This window comes from Cibotium barometz, chromosome 46 (genome assembly GCF_041138505.1).
Source record: "Cibotium barometz isolate CiBa-2024 chromosome 46, ASM4113850v1, whole genome shotgun sequence".
Lineage (NCBI taxonomy): Eukaryota > Viridiplantae > Streptophyta > Polypodiopsida > Cyatheales > Cibotiaceae > Cibotium > Cibotium barometz.
This window is the reverse complement of record NC_141091.1, coordinates 27,053,901-27,081,424: the sequence shown is the minus strand read 5'-3', so window position 1 is coordinate 27,081,424 and position 27,524 is coordinate 27,053,901. Positions and strand designations below refer to the sequence as shown.

Sequence of the window (27,524 nt, the reverse complement as noted above, 5' to 3'; positions counted from 1 at the left end):
GTTTGTTGTGGGTGAAGTGTTCTCAAATGATTTTGTGGCACATATGGTTGATGTTTGGTATGTAATGATGCAGCCATTGTGTTTCATAGATGCTGGGAAATGGGATGGTGAGTTACAGCAGTTTCCTTTTGATCTTGGTGGATAGCTATTGGACTTTATCTTTTTGTTGCTGAGCATAAATGCTCTAGCAGACGGGGGGGTTGGCAAAGTATGTCAGGCAAAAATTTGAAAGGTGTTTTGGGCTTGTGTACATATGGATGCATGGCATGTATAAAGGCTTTGCCCTGAAATGCCTTGGCAGATGTACAGGGTGGATGGTTTTGCTATAGGCTTGTACAGGTTTGTCCGGAGCGTGATCTGCTGGAGATGATATCAGCCGTTCGGTCGCTTGAATGTGTACGCGTCCCAAATAAATGGGCACTAGCAGGTTGTATTTGAAGGTGTGTGGAAGCATGGGGGGCAATTAATAATTGAAGGGGCCAACGTTGCCTTGTAGATGGTGTGAAATGTCAAGTTTGGATGGGCGTATGCATGGTAGGATAGAGATGGTGCAAAAGCATTGGATGGAAGAATATGCTGAATTGGATGGTGGCCATATTTTAGGCCTTTTAAAAAATATACATTCACGTGGCCAGCAGAAAAAAAGCCACATGGCCGCTTGCTTTGCAGCCGACGCCTTTGCCAGCACAACGCCTAGAAGGTTGGCGAAGAGAAAAGTATGGAGGGTTGCCGCCTTGTAGGAAGAGAGACTTCTCTGGTGAGCGTGGGAGAGCGAATAGAGAAGAGGGAGCTGAAGAGGGCTTTGATGTTGGCGTAGTTGCTGGCGACACACACAGAAGTGATGGGCTGCAGAGGAAGTTGAGGGTTGCTGGTGGGGCGCCCTCTGGAGAGAGAGAGAGTGGTCGGGTTCTTTCTGGTGTAGTTGGCGCAGCACGCAGGCGCAGGGGAGAAGCCTTGCGTTGGGTTTTGAAGCGTTCGCTGCAACTGCTGAAGAGAGGTGGGCGACGTCGACTGCAGGTTGGAATGAAGGAAGTGGTGTCTACGTGTGGTGGGACCGCTGCTGGATGTAGTGGGAGGAGAGAAGAGTGGCTGGCGAAGACAGAGGGGAGCCGCCACTGGAAGGACTGAGGCTGGCGTGTGAAGGGCGCCGGATGCATGTTGAAGGAAGGTGTTGTGCAAGCGTGGCTACAGGCGACTGGCTGGGAAGTCGCCAGTTGAAAAGCTTTGGTGAGCTGTTGGAGCAGTAGTGGGACTGGTGGTACCGACTCCTGCGAACCAGAAGAATGAGTGCAGTGCAGAGAGTAGAGGTGCCGACTTGGGTTTTTTGAAGACATGGAGGTGGTCACCTACGACACCTGGCTGAGCAGAGCTGGCGAGAGCAGAACAGGTTAAAGTGTTGATGTGTTCATGGTTGAAGAGGCTTGGTTGTCAGACGCAAGGTTGTAATTCTAGAGGCAGTGAGGCCGTGGTTAAATTCCCTTGGCAGTAAATCCAAGCCAAAGTGTTTGTATGGTTGTGTGAGTAAAGCTTCTGTGTGGGAAGAAGCTTGTATGAAGTGTTGACTGGGAATTTAATTGCTGGGTGTTTGCTTTGATTATGGTGCCCCTGTTTTGTGCTGTCTTTCTAGTGTGGGTGGTGTGGTGAACCGTGAGAGAAGTGTTTCAGCCGGTGGATGGTGGTGCCCCCGTTGGTGTTAGTGTTTCCAAGGCTATTGGAGGGACAGCTATAGAGGCAGGTGATTCCGTGTCCGGAATTTCCGACAGCTTTCCGGTGCCCCCACTGAGGAGAGCTCTGAGGAGAGCTCAGGGATTGTTGCAGATTTTTATGATGTGGTCTTATTCAGAACTTCATGGCAAGAAGGGTGAAGATGTGTTCGACTTCTTGGAGCAAATGGAGTTGGCATGCATTAGCAATCATGTTACAGATGAAGAGCAGGTTTTGAGGCTAGTAAAGATTTTCTTGAAGGAAGATGCCCGAAGCTGGCTTAAGGATTTTGAAGCACAGGATGCGGCATATGAGCTACATGGTGTTTTGACCTTAGACAAGTTGAAAGAAGGCCTTTTGGAGCATTTTCAACAAGCGGAGGAGCCTAGTGTGCTTTGGCAGCAGTTGAGCATCTTGAAGCAGGTCCATGGGCAATTACTGGACAATTTTGTGAAGGTATTTACATGTTTGTGGGGTAAGTGGTGTACGACATTGAAGTAGGAAGTTCCTCCTATGTTTCTGAAGAAGAGCTTGTTTATTGATGGTTTGCTACCTCATTTGAAGGTCAGGGTTGAGTTGAAGAATCCCAAGTCATTTGATGATGCAGTTAGGGTTGCTAGGGAAAAGGAAGGCAAGATTTTGAAGCAGATGGAGATGGGTATTTATCCGTATGAAGGTGTTGTGTCTGCAAGGGATATGCATGTAAATTTGGTTGGGGTGGATAAGAGTCCTATGCAAAGTTTGATTAGACAGGAACCTCAAAGGCCTATACAGGTGCAAAGGGGGATGTTCTATATGCCTTCTGATTTTTTTCCAAAGTCTTTAAAGCATGTGAAGGTGGATGAAAAGCAGGATGAGGAATCTAGGTCAAGGTTTGAGACTTTTGCAGATGAGGAGTTGCCAGTGGATTCTTCTTTGGATTGGGACGTCATGGCTGTCCATAACAGTGATTTGGAATGTTCTATTGAAGATCATTTGCATTCGGATCTGGATGACATGCATCCACAGGAAAGCAAAGAGGATGATGCCTTGGGATTGGCTGATGATAAGAAGGAAGAGGAGTTGGATACAGAATGCTTTGAGGATGATTCTTTGCCAGATTCTACAAGGGAGGAGGATGGGGCAGAGACTTGTGGTGAAGTGAAGACGGTTTGCAATGCAGATGTGGAGAGCATGGAGGAAGATCCTATTGTTACGGATTTTCTTGGACAGCTTGATGGTGGTATGGTACCTGCAATGAATGATGTGGATGTTTTTCCATTTGATGCATTATGTGCTGGGGAGTCTTTGGACGATGATACTAGGGGGGTTGGCAACATTCAAGAAGGTATGCATGTAGATTTGTCTGATGAAGAGCGTTGTGATGTGAGTATTGTGCTTGAGGATGATATGTGGGAAGTTGCTAGCCTTGATGAACAGGAGCCAGAGATGGACATGGATGCAAACATGGTGGAGAGTGTAACTAAGGCTTCTTTGCGTGTTGCTGAAATGCTAAAGGCAAAGTCCATGGATGACAAAGATTCTGAACCAGTTGAGTTGGAAGTGCTTGTGGACACTGCTGTTGGAAAGGATCTGGATTTTTGTGTGCATAAAGGTCAAAATGTTGGAACCTGGCCTTCACTGGTATTGATGAATTGGTTGCTAGATGTTGCAATGCCACAGGTTTTGAAGACAAGGAGGTTTGTTGTGGGTGAAGTGTTCTCAAATGATTTTGTGGCACATATGGTTGATGTTTGGTATGTAATGATGCAGCCATTGTGTTTCATAGATGCTGGGAAATGGGATGGTGAGTTACAGCAGTTTCCTTTTGATCCTGGTGGATAGCTATTGGACTTTATCTTTTTGTTGCTGAGCATAAATGCTCTAGCAGACGGGGGGGTTGGCAAAGTATGTCAGGCAAAAATTTGAAAGGTGTTTTGGGCTTGTGTACATATGGATGCATGGCATGTATAAAGGCTTTGCCCTGAAATGCCTTGGCAGATGTACAGGGTGGATGGTTTTGCTATAGGCTTGTACAGGTTTGTCCGGAGCGTGATCTGCTGGAGATGATATCAGCCGTTCGGTCGCTTGAATGTGTACGCGTCCCAAATAAATGGGCACTAGCAGGTTGTATTTGAAGGTGTGTGGAAGCATGGGGGGCAATTAATAATTGAAGGGGCCATCGTTGCCTTGTAGATGGTGTGAAATGTCAAGTTTGGATGGGCGTATGCATGGTAGGATGGAGATGGCGCAAAAGCATTGGATGGAAGGAATATGCTGAATTGGATGGTGGCCATATTTTAGGCCTTTTTAAAAAATATACATTCACGTGGCCAGTAGAAAAAAAGCCACATGGCCGCTTGCTTTGCAGCCAACGCCTTTGCCAGCACAACGCCTAGAAGGTTGGCGAAGAGAAAAGTATGGAGGGTTGCCGCCTTGTAGGAAGAGAGACTTCTTTGGTGAGCGTGGGAGAGCAAACGGAGAAGAGGGAGCTGAAGAGGGCTCTGATGTTGGCGTAGGTGCTGGCGACACACACAGAAGTGATGGGCTGCAGAGGAAGTTGAGGGTTGCTGGTGGGGCGCCCTCTGAAGAGAGAGAGAGTGGCCGGGTTCTTTCTGGTGTGGTTGGCGCAGCACGCAGGCGCAGGGTAGAAGCCTTGCGTTGGGTTTTGAAGCGTTCGCTGCAACTGCTGAAGAGAGGTGGACGACATCGACTGCAGGTTGGAATGAAGGAAGTGGTGCCTACGTGTGGTGGGACCGCTGCTGGATGTAGTGGGAGGAGAGAAGAGTGGCTGGCGAAGACAGAGGGGAGCCGCCACTGGAAGGACTGAGGCTGGCGTGTGAAGGGCGCCGGATGCAGGTTGAAGGAAGGTGTTGTGCAAGCGTGGCTACAGGTGACTGGCTGGGAAGTCGCCTAGCTGAAAAGCTTTGGTGAGCTGTTGGAGCAGTAGTGGGGCTGGTGGTACCGACTCCTGCGAACCAGAAGAATCAGTGCAGTGTAGAGAGTAGAGGTGCCGACTTGGGTTTTTTGAAGACAGGGAGGTGGTCGCCTACGACACCTGGCTGAGCAGAGCTGGCGAGAGCAGAACAGGTTAAAAAGTGTTGATGTGTTCATGGTTGAAGAGGCTTGGTTGTCAGACGCAAGGTTGTAATTCCAGAGGCAGTGAGGCCGTGGTTGAATTCCCTTGGCAGTAAATCCAAGCCAGAGTGTTTGTATGGTTGTGTGAGTAAAGCTTCTGTGTGGGAAGAAGCTTGTATAAAGTGTTGACCGGGAATTTAATTGCGGGGTGTTTACTTTGATTATGGTGCCCCTGTTTTGTGCTGTCTTTCTAGTGTGGGTGGTGTGGTGAACCGTGAGAGAAGTCTTCCAGCCGGTGGCTGGTGGTGCCCCCATTGGTGTTAGTTTTTCCAAGGCTGTTGGAGGGACAGCTATAGAGGCAGGTGATTCCGTGTCCGGAATTTCCGATAGCAGGTAAACCCGATCAGTGCCGTGTTTGTCACCAACAGGGTCACTTTGCTCGAGATTTCCCCTCGGGCTCGGGGTCGCAGCAGGAGGCCTCGCAAATATGCAGGTATTGTCCAGGGCCCCGGACAAGGGCATGTCAGTGGACTTTGCCCTGTGGATTATCCCGTCCTCCAGCATTATGAGAGGCGTCCTCAGGCTGCCCATTGTCTTCTTAGATCGGGGGGTCAAACCCTCTTCTCTTCCATGAGAATCGTCTCATGGAATGTTCAGGGCCTTGGAGGGCTTCCCACCCGTGGTAGGAAGCGCGTTCTAGAAGGACCAGCTTCACCCTGCTGTTACGGGAGGGTCTATGGATATACTTTTGTTGCAGGAACACAAATTGGATAGATCTGAGTGTGGCAAAACTGGTAAGATGCTTTCTAGCCACACCTTCTGGTCCTCGGCTGTTGGGACTAGAGGGGGTGTTTGCATTTCAGTGGCAGCATCTGTTATGCCTCATGTTATTGGGCACGGTGTTATCATCCCTGCTAGAGCGCAGTGGATCTTTTTCATGCATGAGGGTCAGAAAGTGGGAAACTTGAATATTTATGCACCTAACGTGAGAGGTGAAAGGGTGGCCTTTTGGGACACCATTACAAATGTCATTCCCCAGGTTGATCATTGGATAGTGGGAGGAGACTTCAATATGGTTGAGCAACCTTCTGACAAGAAGGGTGGACGCGAAGAGGGTTTACACCCTTTGGAGCGAGCCTCATGGGAGAGGTTCACACTCTCTTTCTTTGGCAGGGATTGCTGGACTGAGGATGACTTCCAGAGAAGGCCAAATTCTTTATCTTTCTCTTGGTATAACTGTAGGAGCGGGGTTGAGAGCATCTTTGTACGTCTGGACAGATTTTATGTGGATGGTTGGTCCCTGGACAGAGGAGGCACCTTTTCTATTATGTTTGGCACCACCGAATCCGATCATTGCCCCGTCGTTTTGTGTCTAGGGGAGCCTGGGGCTTGCTTGGCCTCTCCCCGTGTCCGTATCCTTGACTCTCTTTATCTAGATACTGACATCTCCCTTGAGATCAGAGAGATATGGAGATCTTGTGATGGTCCTGATCCTCGTCATAATATTGCGCTGGCTCTTGAGAGGACCAGCCATCATTATCATAGCGTTGCCTTGTCTAAGAAGAAGGAGGCTCTGGACAAGGAGAGAGCTATTAGGCGTAGGATTGCTGCTCTTCAGAGGGAACATGAAAAGCATCCACATGCGTCTTGGATTACAGACCTCTTCACCACAGTTAGAGTGGAGCTATAGTTTGCCATGGACAGGAGGGCTGAGTTTGCATTTCATGCGAACGAGGCTTTTTGGACTTAGTGGCAGATCCAACAAAAAGTTTTTTTCAGCACTTAGACCTTCCCATAGTAGGGATCCTATGAGGTATTTGCAGGATTCAGAGGGTGAGGTTCAGATTGAGCCTGACAAGGTAAGGGGTATTGCTTCAGATTTTTATCGGTCTTTGTTGACTGCAGAGGTGCCCTCTCCTCTGAGAGATGTGGCATGGCAGAAAGTCTGTGAGTGCATGCCCAAGCTCATTACAGATGCTATGTGTTCTTTTCCCTGGATGCCCCTTTCTTGAAGGATGAATTCCTTCACGCACTACATGCTCTTTCCAGTGGTTCATGCCCAGGGGATGATGGTCTTTCTCCCGCCGCCTTTATTCTTTTTTGGGATCATATTGGAGATGCTATCACTATTGCCTTCAGGAAATGTGGCTGTCGGGTATGATGCCGCCTTACCTCACGGAGGGGCTGAGTCACCTTATCCCCAAGAGTGGGGACAAGAGTGACATTAAACAATGGAGGGCCATCACTCTCCTTGGATCTGCATATAAGATCTTAGCTAAAGCCTTGAGTATATGGTTGTAGCGGATTCTCCAAAGGACTATCCATGATACACAGAATGGATTCCTCCAAGGAAGGAGTATATTTGATAACATCTTTTCTTTTTGGGAAGCTGTCGAGTGGGCAAAGTCTAGTCAACAGCCTCTTGCCATTCTTTTGCTTGATTTTGAAAAAGCTTACGACAGAGTGGATTGGGATTTTTTGGAGGGCACTATGGCACATATGGGGTTTTCCCAAAACTGGATCAGAGGGGTGTCCTGCCTATACAGGGAGGCTCATAGCACTGTCTTAGCTTGTGGGGGGCGCGGCGAGCGTTTTCAGATTTCCCGTGTGGTGAGGCAGGGCTGTCCCCTCGCCCCTTTACTGTACCTCATTGTAGCTGAGGCTATGAGCAAGTTTCTTCGGGCTGCACCTGGTGTTGTGGGTCGCAGGCTGCCTTTATGCATAGAGGAAGAGTTTTTGGATTCTGAGTTAGCAGATGATACGGCATTGTTCCTTGAGGCTTCACATGCTTGTTTATGTGCTTTCCGGACAGCCTTGGAGGCCTTTTGTTTGGCAGCAGGAGCTACCATGAATTGGCATAAATCAGTTGGTTTTTGGATCAGTTATTCTCCTCTTGCAGATTGGGGTACAGATGTTGGTTTTACTTGAATTGAAAGAGGATGCTCTGCCAAATACCTTGGTTGTCAGGTGGGCGTTGACATCTCCCCCCTGCACAACAGTTTGCTCCAGTGCTCTTAAGCATTAAAAGCAAACTTCATCACTGGAGTAGAAGGAAGCTCGACTTCCCCTCGAGAGCTTTGGTGGTTAGCCAAGTTTTGCTAGCCACGTCTTGGTTTATGGCTTCGTGTTGGATTTTTCGTAAGGGCTGCATTGGCCAACTTCGTCGCCTTATTCGGAACTTTCTTTGGTCAGGGCTTGATGGAAATGCACACACTAGGGCCAGAGTTGCTTGGGAAACCATTATCAGGCCTAAGCAGGAAGGGGGATTGAATATCATTGACCGCGAGGTGCAATGTAAGGCTTTGCTCTGTAAGCTTGTTGTTAGGGTCTTTCTTCCAGGCACTAAGCCGTGGAAGGACTTTCTCATGCAGCAGATCACGAAGTGTATCCCTGTTCGCGGAGGTGACTGGACTCTCAGCTCACACTTTTTTTTTTCAGACGCAGTTCACCGCTTTCCCATGTCCCCCCTGGCTAGGTCCGTCCTACGCGCCTAGGACTGCCTGAGGAGTTTTTTGGTACACATCCCCTTCGCGTTCAGCAGAGGAAGCTAACCGGCAGCCCATTCTGTGGAATGATTTGATCTTAGATGTGCATGGTAGGCCTCTTGGGGAAGCTATTCATATTCTCTGGGCTGGTTGGGAGACCCTATGCCCCACAGTGCTAGCTTGGAAGAGGTTTCAGAGTCTTACAAAGGTGCAGAGACTGGATATCACGCAGCATTTGAGAGGTTCTAGCCGGAGGATTGCACAGATTGATGCAGTCATTCCTAACCACTGGATTACTGGATCTTTCTTTGATGGCCGTCATCATTCTTGGTTTGGGGTTTTCTCTGGGACAGGTGTTCCTCTTCAGGTTATGGGTATCTCCTTGCCTAGGGAGTATGATGTACCCGTTCTTTTTATCTGTACAGGATGGATGGCAGCTAGAGAGATGTGATGTGCAGGACCTTATTAAGGGTCCCCAGATTTGTCCAGTCAGAGTTGTTGGCAGGTTAGGGAAGCACGTCTTTGTTGACACCCCCCCCCGGCGGGATGATCACAAAGAGTGTTAGCCTTTGGTTGTATGGTGGCTGCCCTATTAGACATTTGCCTTGTGACCTTGGTGAGTGGGAGTGGAAGGATGCTTGTAATCCTTTGAAAAGTATGCCTTTTTTCAGTCATACGGTGTGGAATGCTAGACATCTTATCTTGGGACACATTCAGAGTGTCCCTACTCTTAGACCCCATTGGGATTCTTACGGCATTTCGATTGCCATTCAGAGGGCATTTTGGCGGAGATTGTGGCACTCTTATAGGAAGCCACAAATTTCCTCCTTTATCTTGGTTTCCCTTCATGGTGGTCTGGCCACCAATCAGTGGTGGTCTGTTACCAATGCTTGCCCAGCATGCCCTAGATGTGCAGGAGTTTTGGAGTCAGTTTACCATTGTTTATGGGAATGCAGGGAAGCACAGAGGGTTTGGTCTACGATTGCACACATCTTTGGTAGGATTAAGAGGGATGCTATCATTTCTTTTGGTTCTATCATTTGGTTGACACAATCTGGGCCTCAGCTGAGGTTCGAGGGGATTGACAGGTGCTTGGCCATTATGGTTAGGCAAGGAGTTGCTCGGCAGTGTTGTCTTCAGGATTTACCACTTTAACACTTTGTCCCTCTGGCGCAGAGGTTAGACAATTCTTGGGAGATTATTGCTAGCATCTCGGCCTGGAATGTCTGGAAGGCTAGATGCACTGAGACCATTGAGGGTACTATTGTTCTTGTTTCTCAGTGTCTTTGCAGGATTTGGAGTGATATTATTCACACCATTATGGCTACCTGGGCCAGAATCCAGGGATCTTCGAGGGCTGCGGAGAGGAAGCGCGCCTAGTTTATGAGAGTGGGACATTGGTATCTTTTTCACATCCTCTCATTCGGGACCCATTGGCAGCAGAGGGCTCCTGATTGGTTGAGATCTCCACCTCGCTTGGTGTGAAATCTCCTTTTTGTAAAATTTTTCATACCTAATAGAAGTCTCCTTTCTGAAAAAATAAAATAAAATAAAGTCAATTGTGAACTTCTTGCAAGGTGTGCAAGAAATAGGTGGAATCTCCTATCTCTGAAGATGCGGTGGAGTGTCAATCTGTGGAGATGTGGTGGAGTGTCAGTTGGTGCCGTTAGAGCCTTCAATGCACCCCCTTGTGTGGTGGTGTGTCTCCACTTGATGATCCATGCTTGGCGCCTCCGTTGACTCACCAGTCACGCTTTGCAGTGGACAGTCCACATTGGTGGACAGTCTAGGTTGCATCTTGGTGGACAGTCCATGTTGCATCTTGGTGGACAGTCCAGGTGTGTGGGCACCCTTGGTGGCTAACCACTAGAGTGCTCACCGTCCTTGGTGAGGAAGATAGAAGTATTTTGCTTGGAGGAGTACCCTTGGGGAGTTTCTTGTTCTTTTTCTAATTTTGTTTTATATCATCAACCACCAAGACATGAGAAGGTGGGGTCAGGCTTGCATCACCATAGACCAAACCATTCCCCCTATTGCACCAAGGGCGGGTTTAACCCTCTACCCCCTTGGCTCCTAAACTTCTCAATACACAAATGTTTAACTCTAGCATTATGCCCAGCCATACAATCGACAAAACCATATACACATGATTGATAAAGTTACATGTATGCATGAAAATGCACCCAGGATGTGACTTAAAGCACCATGCTTATGTCTAGAAGAGGGTGCCGATGATGTTATCTTCCAATTATGTGAGCAAGCACGTACTAGTGGGAGTATTGGCCCTTTAAATGATTCAGTAAGAGGCCATTTAATGAGAAGTTCAAAGACCCATCATCAGCCCAAGTCCCTGTACCAGAGATTCCAAAAGTGGCACTAATTTGACGAGAAGTTCAAAGACCCATCATCAGCCCAGGCCCATGTGTACCAGTGATTTCACTCTTATTCCTAAGAGTGGGGATAAGACATTGATTGGCTAGTGGAGACCTATCACCTTACTTGGGACTGCCTATAAGATTCTTGCTAAGGCAGTGAGCATCAGATTGCAGCCAATTTTGCAGGATGTCATTCATGATACTCAGAATGGATTCTTACACGGCAAGAGCGTCTTTGATAACATTTTCTCGTTTTGGGAGGCCCTCGAATGGGCTAAAGCGAGCAATCAGCCCTTAGCCATTCTGCTCTTGGATTTTGAGAAGGCCTATGATAAAGTGGATTGGGACTTCCTTGAGGGTACTCTTAGCCATATGGGCTTCTCTCAGAGATGGATCAAGGGAGTTTCATGCATGTATCGTGATGCCCACAGTAGAGTGCTCGCTTGCGGTGATAGAGGAGAGCAATTTCATATTTCTCGCTTAGTATGGCAGGGCTGCCCTTTAGCCCCATTATTATATATCATAGTTGTAGAGGCCATGAGCATCTTTCGCTGCTCCATTGCTGGTATTTCGGGATTGAGGTTGCCTCTTCGTAGTCAAGAGGAATTGGTTGACTCTGAGTTAGCTGATCACACAGCCATGTTCTTGGAAGCTTCACATATATGCTTATGTTCCTTCCGGGTAGCACTAGAGGAGTTTTGTTTGGCCGCAGGGGAACTCTTTAATTGACACAAAACTGTTGGTTTTTGGGTTAGTGATTCACCGAGAGTGGCTTGGGGTGCAGAGCATGGTTTTACTTGGATTTGTAGAGGATGCACTGCTAGATATTTGGGATGCCAAGTTGGGATTGATGTTTATCCTGCACAGCAGTTTGCTCTGGTACTTATGAGTATCCATAGAAGCTCCAGGAGATTAGATTTAGCTTCCAGAGCTTTGGTGGCTAATCACGTATTGCTTGCGTCAGCTTGGTTTATTGCATCTTGTTGGTGCATTGGCCAATTGCGGAGATTGATCCACAATTTTCTTTGGTCAGGTTTGGATGGCACCTCAGACACTCATGCCAGGGTAGCTTGGCTCAGAGTTATTTAGCCCAAACGAGAGGGGGGACTTGAATATTATTGATCCGGATGTTCAGTGCAGGGCGTTGCTTTGCAAACTTGTGGTCAGATGTTTCCTACTAGGCACTGAGCCTTGGAAGGATTTTTTCTTGTCTTAGATTTCCGGATGTATACCCAGGGTCAAGAGAGACTGGATGCCCAGCTCACGTTTTTTGTTCACAGAGGCTGATTTCAGGGCACCATCTTCCCCTCTTATTGCAGCCATTGTCAGAGCATGGAGAAGCATGAGATCGTTTTTGCGACAAAGGCCTCCTAGGTCTTTGGATGAGGCTGACCGACAATCTATTATGTGGAACGAGCTCATTAGGGATGAGACTGGTCGGCCACTTGGTGCATCTCGTTATATGCAGTGGTCAGGATGCGAAAGATGTGCACACATAGTTCTTGCTCGGAAGACCTTTAAGAGTCTTTCGGACGATCGGAGAGCTGCATCCATTCAGCATCTTTTTTTTTTTTTTTCCGGGAGAGAGATCCTACTAATAGTTAACATTACAACTCGCTCAACGTCCCAGCCACGCTGGTGTCGTGAGCTACAAGACCATCTACGCGGCTCTCTGAAGAGGGCGACGAGCACACTCGACCACAGAGAGCAGAGGGGCTACACTGGAGTCCTCCCAGGAAAGGCGGCCAGAACACGATCGACGCCGAAAGGGAAGCTTATGGAGAGCGCGGATGAGAGGTGCCGCCGAGGGGTCCAAGCAGGGTTTGTCACGATTGTGACTAACTCTCTTAATCTCTTCTTAATTACTCATTAATCCCTTATTAACTGAAAGGACACCTGTGAAGGGTCACACCCTTACACATGGGTCACTATCAAAGGACATGTCTATTCATTAAAAGGCACACCCCTAAGTCCAAAGGACATAACCGTTGACTCAAGAGCCACACCCCTTCCCAGGGATGTGTCTCTTCACTTGTAACCTTTCGGCCTCTATTTAAGAAAGGCCCCTGTCTCAATGCAAATAACTCATCTAATCTCAATCTTTCTATCAGCATTTGTCTTATGTTTGTTAATTAAGTCTTAATCATGTTAATAAAGCTATAAAAGCTTTACAGTGGTATCAGAGCAAACTTTTTTCCGCCCTGTGAGATGCCCAAACCCTAACCCTAAAATCAGTCCAAACCCTAACCCTAAAATCAGCTTGCCCAAACCCTAAAATTGGGTGTAGCAAGTGTTGAATGGAAGAGCAGGAGAGAATGCCCCATTTAATTCTACCCAATTTTGCCAATTTTGCTTGATTAAGCGTTTTCCCAATTTTCTATTAAAAAAAAAACGATGGGAAGCAGAGAAGCAAAGAAGCAGAAACTCACATCAAAGTGCTTGTAGTATGCCTGTGTTCTACTGGAGGCCCTCATCGCATTTTATTCTGGCTGCATACCTCTCCACGCAGGGTCGCCACCCTTCGATCTTGCCTCTTCACGTTTTCTTTTAAAACGTGACGGTTCACCTCACAAAAAATAAAAAAAACCACTAGCCTTATAACTTAAGGCTTATATTAAGCCTTATGACACGTGGTTTCACCAGCCACGTGAAGCGACCGGCAGCCAGCACCTAACGGCCAGCGCCAGCGCACGCAAGGAAACCCGCCAGCGAGGAATAGCAGCGCACACAAAAAAAAACGAATGGGAGAACCCGACGTGAAGCCGCCGGCCAGCGATTATTAAAAAAAAAAACAAAGGAGCACCCCTCCAGCAATCAGCACATTTTCAAAAAAAAAAAAATCCACCTGCGGTTTATGATGATGTTCTCCGCGGTGTGACGGCTACCTTGGTGCTTCTTCTCCAACAATACTATGGCAACCTACTTCAGGTGTGATCTTTCCATCTTCTTGGGTATACATATTTCACCTCAAGTGGAGTATTAACATATCAGCAACCTGCCATTTATTCTTTTTTGGGCTCTCCACCCTTCCGGGGCCAATACCTTTTTTTTTTTAAAGGGATCACGTGGACACACACTACCCTCTTCTCCGACGGCTTATGGCAGAGGAAACCTATGACTTCAGTTATTTACAGGATACACCCTCTCAGTCCATAGTGCCCTCTCCTACCCGTGTTTCTCCACCAGCCCCAACCCCTGTTCCAGTGAGTGTGCCCCCTTATGTCCAGCCCACTCATTACCGAATACAGATAGCCACACCGACTTCTCACCTCCGAGAATTCGACGTGTGGGTGATACGTGTTCGTACTTCTGCACAAGATCTGGATCACTATTGTTTTATGCTCAGGCGTCATCCTTATCTGGGTGCGATTCTACCCGAGTGTAGCATCATCTTTCATGAATATTGCACTTATTCTGAAGACATTTATCCATCTCCATTCACGGTGCGCCCCTCTACACCGGAGTATACACCCTTGACACCTGTAGCTGTCCCTACTCCTGTACCTTCTTCTCCAGTTGCAGACTCTCGTGAGAGCCCAGTACCAGAGGATCGTCCTTACTATACTGGATGGTCTATAGCCGCTTCACCAGTACGTAGCCTTCCTTCTCGGGATTTACAGATGCCGCACCCTCCAGCCGATGGTTCTTACTAGAGCCCAACGGCGTGATCAGCAACAAAAACCCCCTGAGCCTCATCATCTGGAAGCCTCTACATCAACATCTCCTCTCATGGCAGAACCGGTTGATATACCAGCCCCTCCGGAATGGCAGTCAGCGTTACAGCAACTCCAACACCAGTTGCAACAGCAACTCCAGGAGTCTATGGCATCCTTGGCCTCTCAGATCCAGCAGCTTCACACGGATCGCCAATCCAACACAAGTTCTGTGCCAGCAGCAGATGTTTCAGCAACAGTACCAGCAGACGAAGACGTCATTCCTTCCGAGGTAGAAGGTGACGATCTTAAAACTCTTTATCGTCTTTTGCAAGCCAGTAAAACAAAGAAATTGGAAATTAAACCCCCTGACTCTTATGGTGGTCAGCGCAATAAGCGCATCTTAGACCAATGGCTCTACAAACTGCAGTTATATTTTGAATCCATGACCCTTTCTGATTCCAAAAAGGTGACTTTTGCGGTATCCCTCCTCAAAGACACTGCTTTATTATGGTAGCAACGACGACAGCACTCTGGAAAAACGGTTACAACGTGGGAAAAATTCGAGCGGGTCCTCCGTAAGCAGTTCATACCTGCCAATGCGGATTTTCAAGCCCGTACTCGCTTACGCCATTTGGACCAAACTGGTTCCTTGGCCTCTTATATCTCCCAGTTCACCAACTTGATACTGGAGATTGATTCTTTGTCCCCAGCGGACGAACTTCATGCCTTTGTTGAAGGGCTTAACCCCACACTGCGTGCCGATGTCCAGAAATATAACCCTGTCGATCTTGCCGATGCCATACGATATGCCGAGCGTGTTGCAGACATCAATTCTCGAAATTCGACCTCTTCCGGTCGAACTAATGACTTTCAGAAAGCCAGTGGATCTCGTATGAGCCGAGACAGTCGCAGAGAGTCATCTGGCTCTTCTAACTCCCGACCTAATCCTCAATGGAATAATTCTCAACAACCTCGCCGATCAGAAGGATCGTCCTCTTTTCGGTTCCGACGTCCTAACTCCTTCCAACCACGCAGTTCGGATCGTGGACAGGACCAAAGACGTGACCAATCTCGCAATCCTCGTCCTTCTACTGTTCCTTCTGGACGGGATCAACAAAAGACAGGATTATGCACAATTTGTAATGGACCTCATCGTTGGTTTGAGTACCCCAAAAGACCAACTCATCGACAGAATTCTAATGCTGAACCTCCCATTTCTGCGGAGAAACCCCTAGTTGCTGACAAAGGAAAGCGTGCAGTTAATCACCATGCTATTGCACATGCTTCAGTAATCACCGCTACTGCTACAGCACAACCTGCCTCTTCACCGTTGCCTCAGCGGTCTACTCAAGTTTTGGTTCTTCAAGGTTCTATTTCCAGTCACCCTATTCAGGTGCTCATTGACAGTGGGTGTTCTCATAATTTTGTGGGAACCACCTTGACTCAGAGATTGAAGATTCGGACTTCTCCAAGTAGTGTTGTTTATGAAGTAGAGCTTGCCGATGGTTCTACAACCTCGTGTAACACCATTGTCAAACACCTCTCCTTTCGAATTCAGCACTATCGTGACAAATTGGATTTCCAAGTCATGAATTTGGCACATTATGATATGATCCTTGGTCAAGAATGGTTGTATCAATATGATCCCCTGATCAGTTTCCGGAACCATTCTATACAATTTGCTCAAAATGATATACTTGTGGCTCTCGAAGGAATCAGAGACCAACCTTCTATACCAACCCTTTCAGCTCTTCAAGTGAAACGGTGGGTCCGCAAGAGTGGTTGTTCCTCGGCACTTTTAATGGTCTATTCAGCAAACGACCCTCCCGAGGATATAGATACAAAGGTGATGTATCTCAGGCAACCTTTCTTTGCTCCATACTTGGATCTTTTTCCTCAGGAGCTTCCTGCGGTCCTCCCACCTCGTCGACCAGTCAACCATGCTATTGATATTCTTCCAGGTAGTGCTCCACCTACTCGTGCTCCATATCGAGTTTCTTTTACGGAATCTCAGGAGATACAGCGACAACTTACTGAGCTTTTGGAGAAAGGACACATTCGACCAAGTAAAAGCCCTTTTGGAGCTCCAGTGCTTTTGGTGAAAAAGAAGGATAAGTCTATGCGCCTTTGCATCGACTATCGTGCCCTTAATAAGTTAACTATCAAGAATAAGTATCCTCTTCCACGCATTGATGAATTGTTTGATCAATTGCTCCATGCAAAGGTCTTCTCCAAAGTTGATCTTAAGTCTGGATATCATCAAATTCGCATTCGCGAAGGTGATGAATATAAGACAGCTTTTCGCACAAAATATGGTCATTACGAGTACCTGGTCATGCCATTCGGGTTAACCAATGCTCCTGCAACATTTATGAGTCTAATGAATGATCTTTTTCGTCCTTTTTTGGACAAGTTCGTCATTATTTATCTTGACGACATCCTCGTGTTCAGTCGCAATATGGAAGACCACAAGGCACATCTTAAGATCGTTTTCCAGGTGCTTCGAGACAATGCTCTTTATATTAATCCAGGCAAAAGTGAATTTTTCAAGACATCCTTGGAATACCTTGGACATGTTGTTTCAGCAGACGGAATTTCCGTGGATCCAAAGAAAATACAGGTTATTGTCAATTGGCCAACTCCCACAAACATCCATGATGTTCGTTTTTTTTTTGGGATTTGCCAACTTCTATCACACAAAGGTTCATCGATTTTCCGAAATAGCTGCTCCTCTCACTGAACTTTTAAAGTCCGCCCCTGCATTCCAATGGACTGAAGCCGCAACAGAAGCTTTTGAAAATTTAAAGACAGCTTTGACAACAACTCCTGTCATGGCTATTCCAGACCCTACTCTCCCCTTTGATGTTTACACAGATGCTTCTGATATTGCCACTGGTGCCGTCTTAATGCAACAAGGACGTGCTATTGCGTTTGACAGTCATAAGCACTCTACAATTCAAGGAAGATACCCAGTATATGACAAGGAATTTTTAGCTATTGTTCATGCCTATCGAGCGTGGAAACATTATCTCCTTGGTGCAGATTCAGTGGTGAAAACAGATCATCATTCTTTGAAATATATCTTCACGCAGCCAGTTATGAATGCTAGGCAAGCACGTTGGGTCGAATTCTTAGCCAATTTTCATATGACCATTGAGTATGTTCCTGGTCTTACCAATGTGGTTGCGGATGCCCTCAGTCGTATGCTGTCAGCTTCGGTCTTGGCTATTTCTACAGTTGAAATGGATATACCTCAAAGTTTCAAGGACGGTTATTCAACAGATCGTGATTTTGGAAATGCATTTCGAATTCTCAATTCTCAGAATGCAACTCCTTCCGACTTAAAGATTTATGGCGCATATACAATAGTGGATGATTTATTATATTATCAAGACCGTATTTGTGTACCTCATGATACTCATGTTCGACGAGTATTGGTGAAAGAACATCACGAGGTCACTTATGCTGCACACCCAGGCATCAACAAGACTTATCGTCTTTTGACAGCTACATATTATTGGCCTCAAATGAAGCAAGATGTTATTAAGTTTGTTACAGCGTGTCTCTCGTGCCAACGTATGAAAGCTAGCAGACAAGTTCCAGCTGGTCTTCTTCAACCACTTCCAGTTCCAAATGAACGCTTCGATATTCAAGTCTCTTGGTACAAATTTACTCTTTAGCTCTGCTTATCATCCTCAGACAGATGGCCAAACGGAACGAGTTAATCAGATTCTGGAAGAAATGCTGCGACATTATGTTAAGTCTCGATTAGCTTCATGGGAAGAATATTTACCGTTGGTAGAATTTGCTTATAACAATTCTTATCATTCAGCTATTGGAATGACACCTTTTCAAGCAGCTTATGGCCATACTCCCCTTATTCCTGCCAACTTTGTTCTTCAACATAAAGTGGCTTTAGCAGATCACCTCATTCAGGAAATGCAAGATATTCTATTACAGATTAAGGATAAGATGATCAGCGTCCAAGAGCAATATCAACGCACAGCTAATAAGCGTCGTCGACACATTGAATTTCAAGAAGGAGACTTGGTATTATTATATATTGCCCCTCATCGATACAAGACAGTGAAATCAGTTTTTCCAAAGCTTCGTCCAAGATATTATGGACCCTTTCGTATTATTAAGAAGAACACATCTCTCAGTTATAAGTTGGAGTTACCACCTTCTTGGGGTAGAATTCATCCAACTTTCCACATTTCTTGGCTTAAGAAGTTTGTGGACGGTGATTCTCCAGTTTTAGATCATTTGGATTATGTTCCAGAAATCGAAGATGAACACATACTCTTAATTCCAGAGATAATTCTTGATGTCAGACAGAAAGAAACAAGACATAAACTCACTACAGAATTTTTGGTTAAATGGAGAGATCTTGATGATTCTGACTCTACTTGGCAAAGTGATGAAGACTTACAGGAATATCCAGAACTTCTTCGGGAATTCTTTCAAAGACAACCATCTCTTCTCAGCCGGAGTCTTATTTTAAGTGGGAGGGAATGTCACGATTGTGACTAACTCTCTTAATCTCTTCTTAATTACTCATTAATCCCTTATTAACTGAAAGGACACCTGTGAAGGGTCACACCCTTACACATGGGTCACTATCAAAGGACATGTCTATTCATTAAAAGGCACACCCCTAAGTCCAAAGGACATAACCGTTGACTCAAGAGCCACACCCCTTCCCAGGGATGTGTCTCTTCACTCGTAACCTTTCGGCCTCTATTTAAGAAAGGCCCCTGTCTCAATGCAAATAACTCATCTAATCTCAATCTTTCTATCAGCATTTGTCTTATGTTTGTTAATTAAGTCTTAATCATGTTAATAAAGCTATAAAAGCTTTACAGGGTTTGAACCCAAGACCTTTCGGTCCTAGGCAAACACTTTGAGTGGCTTTCTGGGACCTTTCACGGAGACTATCATCCGAGTTGGCTTGGAGTTTTTTCAAGGATATACATACCTTTGTAGGTCATTGCTCTTCCGGGCCAGAAGGCTACAGATTGCATCATTTACTCTATCATGCCTGGATGGAGATTGAGGAGATGTAGTATGGAGGAGATCATCCCAGATACTAGGCTTAGTCCAGTGAGGATTGTTGGTCGTTCAGGGAAGCATTGGTTCATTGACCCTTCTCCTCAGATAATGACTCATGGCTCTTGGTGTTTGTGGTTATATGGTGGCAGTCCTATTAGATATCTTCAGTGGGATCCAGGAGAGTGGGAGTGGATTGATGCCTTCGATCCTTTGAAAAGCCTTCTTTTTTTCAGTTTCACTGTTCAGAATGCCAAGCTTCTCCTCACTCAACAGATGCATAGGATCCCTACTCTCAGGCCTCATTGGGAGAGCTATGATATTTCTCCAGTGATACAGCGCAGATATTGGCATAGACTTTGGCACTCATACAAAAGGAGCCAGATCTCTCATTTCTTTTGGTTATTCTTACATGGTGATCGCCCCACCAATCAGTGGAGATTGGTTCTCGGTGTAGCACCTTCCTGTCCTAGGTGTGCAGTAGATTCTGAGACTGTAAAACACTACTTATGGGGATGTAGCACTGCACAGCAGATTTGGGGCTCTGTAGCCCAACTTATGGGCAAATTGAGTGGCCGAGCCATGCATGTGACTTGGGGGGCAGTTGCTTGGCTCTCCTAGTCCGGTCCACACTTTTTTTATGAGGGCAGTGGTACAGATTCTGCTATTTTCATTCGTAGAGGTATTGCTTGTCACCATTTGGCCACTCATTTCTCATCATGTATGTACATTAGACTGGTGTCCATGGCAGTTGTATATGTTGGGGATTGATGCCACTCATGTGATAGTGTGGACTTGGCTTTCCGTTGGGACTTGTGCCTTTGTGTACATGCCCGGAAATGCCTGGTGGATCGGTGTTCCATTGGGTCTGGTACTTCGTGTACTTGCCTGGAGCACATCTATTTTGGTATAGTCTCATGAATGGGGATTGTCCATACAAATGCTGCATCGCATAGCATCTTTATGTGCTTGCTTGCAATTGAAATTACATGCTGTTTTTATGCTTGCTTGACCAATGTGTACTTCCGAGTAAGGGGACGCCCGCCCGCGAACCGTGCGTGTAAAACTGTCTGCTGACATGGTTATGTGATCATAAACCTAGCCGTAGGAGTTAGCACAAATTTATTAGTGAGTGTGTACACACTTCATTCAGTTTTGGGTGACCAAAACTTATAAATTATGACCAGCCCGGTGTTCACACACACTGATGTCCCGAGGTGGACATAACCCAATGTCCACCGCCCAGACTTTATCCCCTTTGCACAAGGGGAGTAACCAGCCATGTGTCCACTCTAGCTTGCTCCACAAAGCACCTGCAACCTACACTGGGCAACTCACCACCTCACTCCTCCTCTCTCTAGAGATTGGCACCTTCTTCATGAGGGCTGTTGGGCTGCATTTTCTGCACTTTTCTCCTTCCCAACTCCATTTCTAAGCTTGCTAAGGTGTTTCTCAAGCTTCCAAGAGTGTTTCCATATTCTAATCACTCTCCTACACACTCCCAATGACTGAAATTTAGCAAAACAGCTCTCTTTATTGCTGTAATTTCTGGTCTTTTTACTGAAAACCCTAATCTCAGCCCTCCCTTCTTAAGTTCAACCATAGGGGAAGCTTTGCCAGGGTTCCCTTCATCCTCTTGAAGACTTTTGTTGTGAAGAAATGCGACAAATCGAAGATCTATTCACTCCAAGGACTTCCATCGAAGACTTTTGCTGTCATCGACTCTACTTGCAATTTGTAAGCTTTTATGCTTAAATATGGAAGAAAGTAGCAGGAGGGAGGAACTGGATTATAAGATCACATACCATGTATAGTGTTCTCTTGTCCTACATGCTCTCTTGCAGATTGTTGCTACCATGTGTTGGTGGAACAATAGAGAGCAGATAGTAGGGAACATGGGCACTTGAGAGGGTAGTGTGGGTTGCAAGTCTACATCGACAACCATTTGTTTGCAATACTGTATTCATATGCATTGGTATGGAAATCTGTTAGAAATGCCCATGACACTATGTACTTGATTCTCCCAAGATCAATATACTTTTTTTAAGGGAGGGGTCGGCCGTTCTGGCTCATTGTTTGTCTTTTGTCAATTCAGCAAATTACTTCTTGTATTTGAGCAAGTGTCCATCAAATCTTAGTGTATTTAAGTGTATTGATTAGCATTGTGTTCAACCAAGTTACATTGGTATCAGAGCATACGGTTCTCTTTTACTTCTATCGTGAGAGACGATTACCGTGAACACTAGCTATCTCTACACTTGGAACATTATGGACAGCCATACAGTGAATGTTGGAGATGCTAACACAAGAGGCAGGGACAATGAAATGCATGCCCCCAATGCTTTGCAGGATGAGCAAACTCATGTGGTGCACAATAGGGAACATGAATATGTGGGACAACCGTCCCTTTGTAAAGAGAAGATGCAGGAAGAAGAGTCCATAGTCTTGAGGGCTGAACTTACTCGTATGCAGGCTCTTCTTCATGCACAACAAGAAGAATTGAATCTCTACCGCCGTGAGGATCCATTGGTACATGGCCGTTTGAAGGCTAAGAAAGATGAATCTTATATGGATCATGCAATGGCAATGATTGCTCAAGAGTTGCACATGCAACGAGGGATGCAGCATGTGCATACTTAGCTTGTGCCGAGAATGCCTATGCAAAAAAGGCAACCATCCCACACGTCTTGGAATTCCCACAAGTGCCCGAACAAGAACTTAGGTCTAAGAGGATGAATCTCCATGCTATGGGAGAGGAACAATCAATGACTTCACGCCATGCAAGAATACCTTATGGAGCCCGTGAAGGATACAATGTTTATGGTAGTGGTCGAAATGTATGTGAAATGCCATTGCCGGCTGAAAATGTGCATGCACAACACATGCAACATGGGCTACAATTTTTTGTTGGTGCATGTATTCCGCATCTCTCTCATGCCACTCATGCCTTCGAGTGTGCTCGTGAGGGAGAAGCTATGGCTGAAAATGTATCAATACACATTGAGGGGCCAGCTATGCCTCATGCTTATAGGACACATGTATCTATGCCTTATGTATCACCTTTTGGTCCTAAAATGATGCCAGTCCACAGGGGCTGTCCCAATGGACAATATGGGAGAAAACATATTGAGATGCAGGCACAAGCATCAAAGTCTGGTGACTTTAAAGCCGCAGACAAATCTGTGAAGTTTGACGTATATCATGGAGAATATGATGCATCAAAGGCTCTTGCTTTTATTGCCCAGTTTGATATTGCTTTCAGTGATGAGGATTTCACTTAGAAATCCGTGATCCGGCATGTATGCATGTTAATGAAAGGCAATGCTGTCCTTTGGTCGCTTACGGAGAAGCTCTCACCGAATCTTGTTAGATCATGGAAAGAGTTCAAGGAGAGGTTCTATGCTCAATTCTTGCCTCCCAATGCATTGAATGAGATAACAATGAAGTGGGATTGGGTGAAGCAAAATGAGGGGGAATCAGTGAATGCATATGTACAAAAGTTTTGGAAAATGCTTTTAGAGGTGTCTCCATTTATGCATGTCACCGAGGCGGAAAGGAAGAGAAGGTTTCAATTGAGATCGCAACCCGTGTACAAAGCGGGAGTACAAATGTATCATGGTCACACCTTATATATATATATGTATGTATGTATGTATATATACATATATATATATGTATGTATGTATGTATTCAAGGTAAAGAGAGGGCTGTCCAAAACCTGCAAAATAATAGACAACCACCTAAAAAGGACCAAAACCAAGATAAAAATGGTTCAAAAGCTGAAAATAACACTACCAAGAAGCGTCCCTTCAAACTGAGAGACTATGATCTCACTCCTGAGCATAAAAAGCAGTATATGAGCAAGGGGAAATGCTTTACTTGTGGTAGCACCGAGCATATTGCAAAGGCATGTCCAAATAAGAAGAAGCGTGATAATGCAAATGCATCAAAGCCTAATGTGCATATGGTTCCGGATGTGCAGGGCAATACTTCACATGATAGCAAAGACAGGGTTGTAGGTAAAGCTTGGGAACAGCTCAAGGATCAGCCCGCTTTGTTCATGTTTGATGATTGTGCATCTGAGAATTTCATATCCACACAGATGGCAGCTGCTTTGGGTATTGAAGTGGAGGACATGGGTCCTCAAATTGAAGCACGGGCTGCCTTTGTTGGTAGAGCAGTGCAGGTCATGCCTATTTTTGGCAAGTTGCACATACACATTCAAGGCTATGTGGATCATGAGGATTTTCTTGTGGCGCCTTTGAATGGCTATGATGTATTGCTTGGAAAGCCTTGGCATACATGTATTGATCTAAGCAAGACTTACAAGACCAACAGGATCACCTTCGTGTATAAAGGCCGAGAGCATGTAATTGATGCTTGGTGAAGAGGGTGATACCATTCCCCTTGTATCTCATGTACAAATTAAGAAAGTAATGAAAAAGAGTGTTTTTGTGTACTTGATTTTTGTACGGGATCATGTTGAGGAAAATAATGTACATCTAAACTCTCTTAGTAATGATAGGCTGAAATTCTTGCAAGAGCACAATGATTGTTTTACTGATGAGTTACCAAATGAGTTGCCACCCGTATGACCGGAAGATCATCGCATTGATCTTGTGCCGGGTAGCTCACCACCTAATAGGCCAACCTATCGTGTAAGTGCATCCCAAAGAGAGGAGATCATGAAATAGCTGAATGAGCTTCTTGTGAAGGATTTGGTTCAGCCAAGGTCTTCCCCATATTGTTCACTCGTCCTCTTGATTCAAAAGAAGGATGGATCCTTTCGTATGTGTGTGGATTATAGAGCTTTACAACGGATTCTGCCCCTAACACTAGCTCTACAACTACAATGGGCTGATTGCTGATGGAAAAGCTTATCACTGATGGAGAGGGCTGATTGATGGTTGGCAGTTCCTGCAAGGAGCAAGAGCTTTGAAAATAATTCACATCCCATCGAGACCCTTCAGGTCTTTCGTAAACGTTAATAACATCTTTTCTTTCTCTCATAGCCTATGGGAGCTTTTAAAACTTGTGGTTTGAAACATAATGTGCTTACATGGTGTTTTCATCAATTTATATTTTCATCATTATACAGTTTCATCTATCATGAAGTGACACTGCATTTATTTTTTAACAGTGTGATAACTCTGTCCAAAACAGCCTCATTCTTATTTACAGATCAAAGATGCATAAACGTATGGTTGGATGTGTAGGAGGCAAATAATTTGTCAAAGTTAAATTTTTGAAGGGTGTATCAAAGTGATGAGGGATGCTCTGTTTCTTGCAGGCTTCGTCTTGAGGCACCCACTTGTAAAAAGTGCTGTCATTGGAGCAACCAATACAACACAATTGCAGGAAATCATTGATGCATGTGATGTGGATATCACTCCACAGATGATGTCTGAAATCAATCATGTGCATAACTTGTATCCCAATCCATGCCCCTAGAGAGAGGTTTATAAAATGTGAAAGGTTTTAGATTGAAGTCAACCCATGTGCAGTTTTGTGAAGTAGATCAAGTGCTTGCTATGGAAATCCATGTTCACAAGGTTAGAGAATGCATTCAGTATTAGCAAGAGAGTGGTTAACAAGGCCTTTTTGCCCAATCAAAAACCTTGCTTCAAGAGCAGAGGAAGGAGGATGGAAATGTACAAAGGATTTCTGAAGATCATGTCACACGACTAGTGGATACATGGTTATACACACACTAGGTGTTAAGTACATCTGTAATCATATCCACCCCCTTGAAAGGCATTTTTCTTTGAATATTTGTTTTCTAGCTAATCTACAGTGTTGAATTTTCAGTTTTTGTTTGTTTAATTCTATGTTCTAATGCATGATGGACTTGATTGATGAACTACCACTCTATTAGATTTCAATCACTCACTCTCTCTCTCTCTCTCTCTCTCGCTTTGCTGCTGTTTTGTGGGAAGTGGCAGACAACTTCAAATAGGTGAAGGTGGCTTCTGTTGGTGAGATCACCAACGCATTTATGGTTAAATAAGGCTAAATAATATGGGTACCAAATTCTCTTTCACATTAATTATTTAGACAAGGGAGGAGAAGCTTAGGAGATTTGGTTTTATTAAGGTACCATTTGAAGCTCTAAGGTTGAAATGGTACCTCAATAATATTTTAAATTAAGGCTATTATGCCCTCTTCTATATTGTTACTTACGTGCATCATCAATATACACTAGAGATAAAGTGCTTCTTGAGACTGGCACTTGAGTTCACACAACACACTCCCACACTACTAGATCACATGGGATTACATGGTCTCTAGATAGATTTCCTCCCAATAAGCTTAGAGTTTCCTTTTTTTTTTCCCCTTCCAAAAAAAGAATAGATTTATTGTATTAAGTGATAAATGTTACAAAGTGCAAGCTACAATCTTCTAGATCCATGTCACATGCTCATATAGATACAATTAAAGCAACAAAAAAAAAAGCATGAAAAGACAGTCAAACATCAAAAAGATACAATTAGGAGTATTACATTGTGTGCTATCTTAGTTTCCAATGTACCACAGTAGGGCAATTGTGGTAGATGGTTGATTTCTTGTATAAACCTTGGATTGTAACTTGGAAGAAAATAACCAAATAAAATTCAACACTTGTATGCCATTAAGGTTAGTAAATAGAAAGACCTCCTATCCCATTTATGAATCACTCAAAAGTTGACAAACATATGCAAAAAAAACATGTTGAGTCAATTGCTTCCCCTCTAATCTACCTCCTAGACCTTACCACTTCAAAAGTTGTTCTAATTTACACCAAGAATTTTGTATTGTTTCCATATGTCAAACCTACTAGTTATATATTCGAATTTGGCACATAAAAGGGAAACTTGTGGTAAAATCTACTATTTTAATAACTATGGTGAGATGGTTGATATGATTACTGATGGAGTAAAATCCATTGATGCCTCTTTAGCCATTTTTCCTATTTTAAAACATGGCCTTTTTAGCCAAATAGTGTCTTATTCAAGACTTGATTATTGCCTTTAGACCCTTGTTAAGTTTGGGGATGTGTGTTGATTGGGTTAACATCAAGCGAGGCTTATAGTGGTATAAGGGTCATAGGAAGGTCTTCGACATTCCCCTGTAATTTTTCGGCTACATTTATGAAAATACGTAGGCTCCTCGATTGGTTATCCGATTATATTGACACTAGAAAAGTGGCTAAAGTCTTAGGGATTTTCAAAGAAAAAGAGGGGGGAGAGGGGTGGTGAGGCATGCACATGCTCAAAATGGTTTCAAGCTGATAAGCATGGCTACCGAATCCTATTGGTGTTTTGATGAGGAGTTGGGCAGCAAATATGAATTGACATACCGCCAACCTCTATCTGTGCCCATAAGTGGTATCTCATCACATCATTGTGTGTGCATGTTGTTAGGCAAGTTGGAATAATGTTTACATAGACATTGTCCAAACACCTTTCTTTTATGTAACATTCTATATCCCCCCTCCTCCCCCCTTTTTCCCCTTCCAATTTGATAAGTGTATGCAAAGCATGTCTATTCTTTATATGTCTATGCAAAGCATGCACTTATCAAAGGGAGCATGAGTATCACAAAGTCAAAGTAGTTGAACATATAGTGCATATTTTGCATGTCTATGTGAAGCATGCACTTATCAAGGGAGCATGAGTATCACCAAGTCAAAGTAGCTCAACATAAAACTATAACCTAGTTGAAGTAGACATCATGGCCTTTAGTAATTGATGCACATAATCTCAAATATACAAACTATGTGTACGAACTATGCTCAGTTGGCCAAGGGCTATTCTTGTCCTAAAGCCCTATAACACCATGACATCCTCGCCGGTCCAGAGTATGATCAGTTTTAAGACATTTATCTAAACTCGGTAAAACTTCCCAAACCTTGAAGATCTTATGCCTTAAATGAATCCCAAAGCTCTAGAAAAGCCAAATATGAAGAGTAAAGAGCCCATGTGAATGAAATTATTAGGTTGAGAAAACCTAGAGTATTTAATTTCTTATTATAAAAAGAACTCTCATACAAGCCTCACATAACTTTTTCTTATAGTAATATGTTTTTGTGAGATTTTTCTATGCTTGTTGAAGCTTAAGCTCTCCACCTTTTGGATCAAGGTATGGGTAGATCCCTTTAATTTCTTAATGCTAATCATTTAATGCATGATCTAGACTCTTGATTGAGCGTTGTTTAGTTT

The 27,524-nt window shown here is 44.7% G+C and overlaps 1 protein-coding gene across 2 annotated transcripts in view; it reads left to right on the top strand.

Moving 5' to 3' along the window:
* LOC147612080 (uncharacterized) overlaps positions 1-25,090 on the top strand; it is a 108,345-nt gene extending 83,255 nt beyond the window's left edge. For both annotated transcript variants that reach the window (XM_086783947.1, XM_086783946.1), the window contains exon 12: positions 24,617-25,090. In XM_086783947.1, coding sequence (XP_086640073.1) covers positions 24,617-24,777 — 161 coding nt within the window. In that variant the 3' untranslated portion in view covers positions 24,778-25,090. The remainder of the gene's footprint in view (positions 1-24,616) is intronic.
* The last annotated feature ends 2,434 nt before the right edge of the window (positions 25,091-27,524 follow it).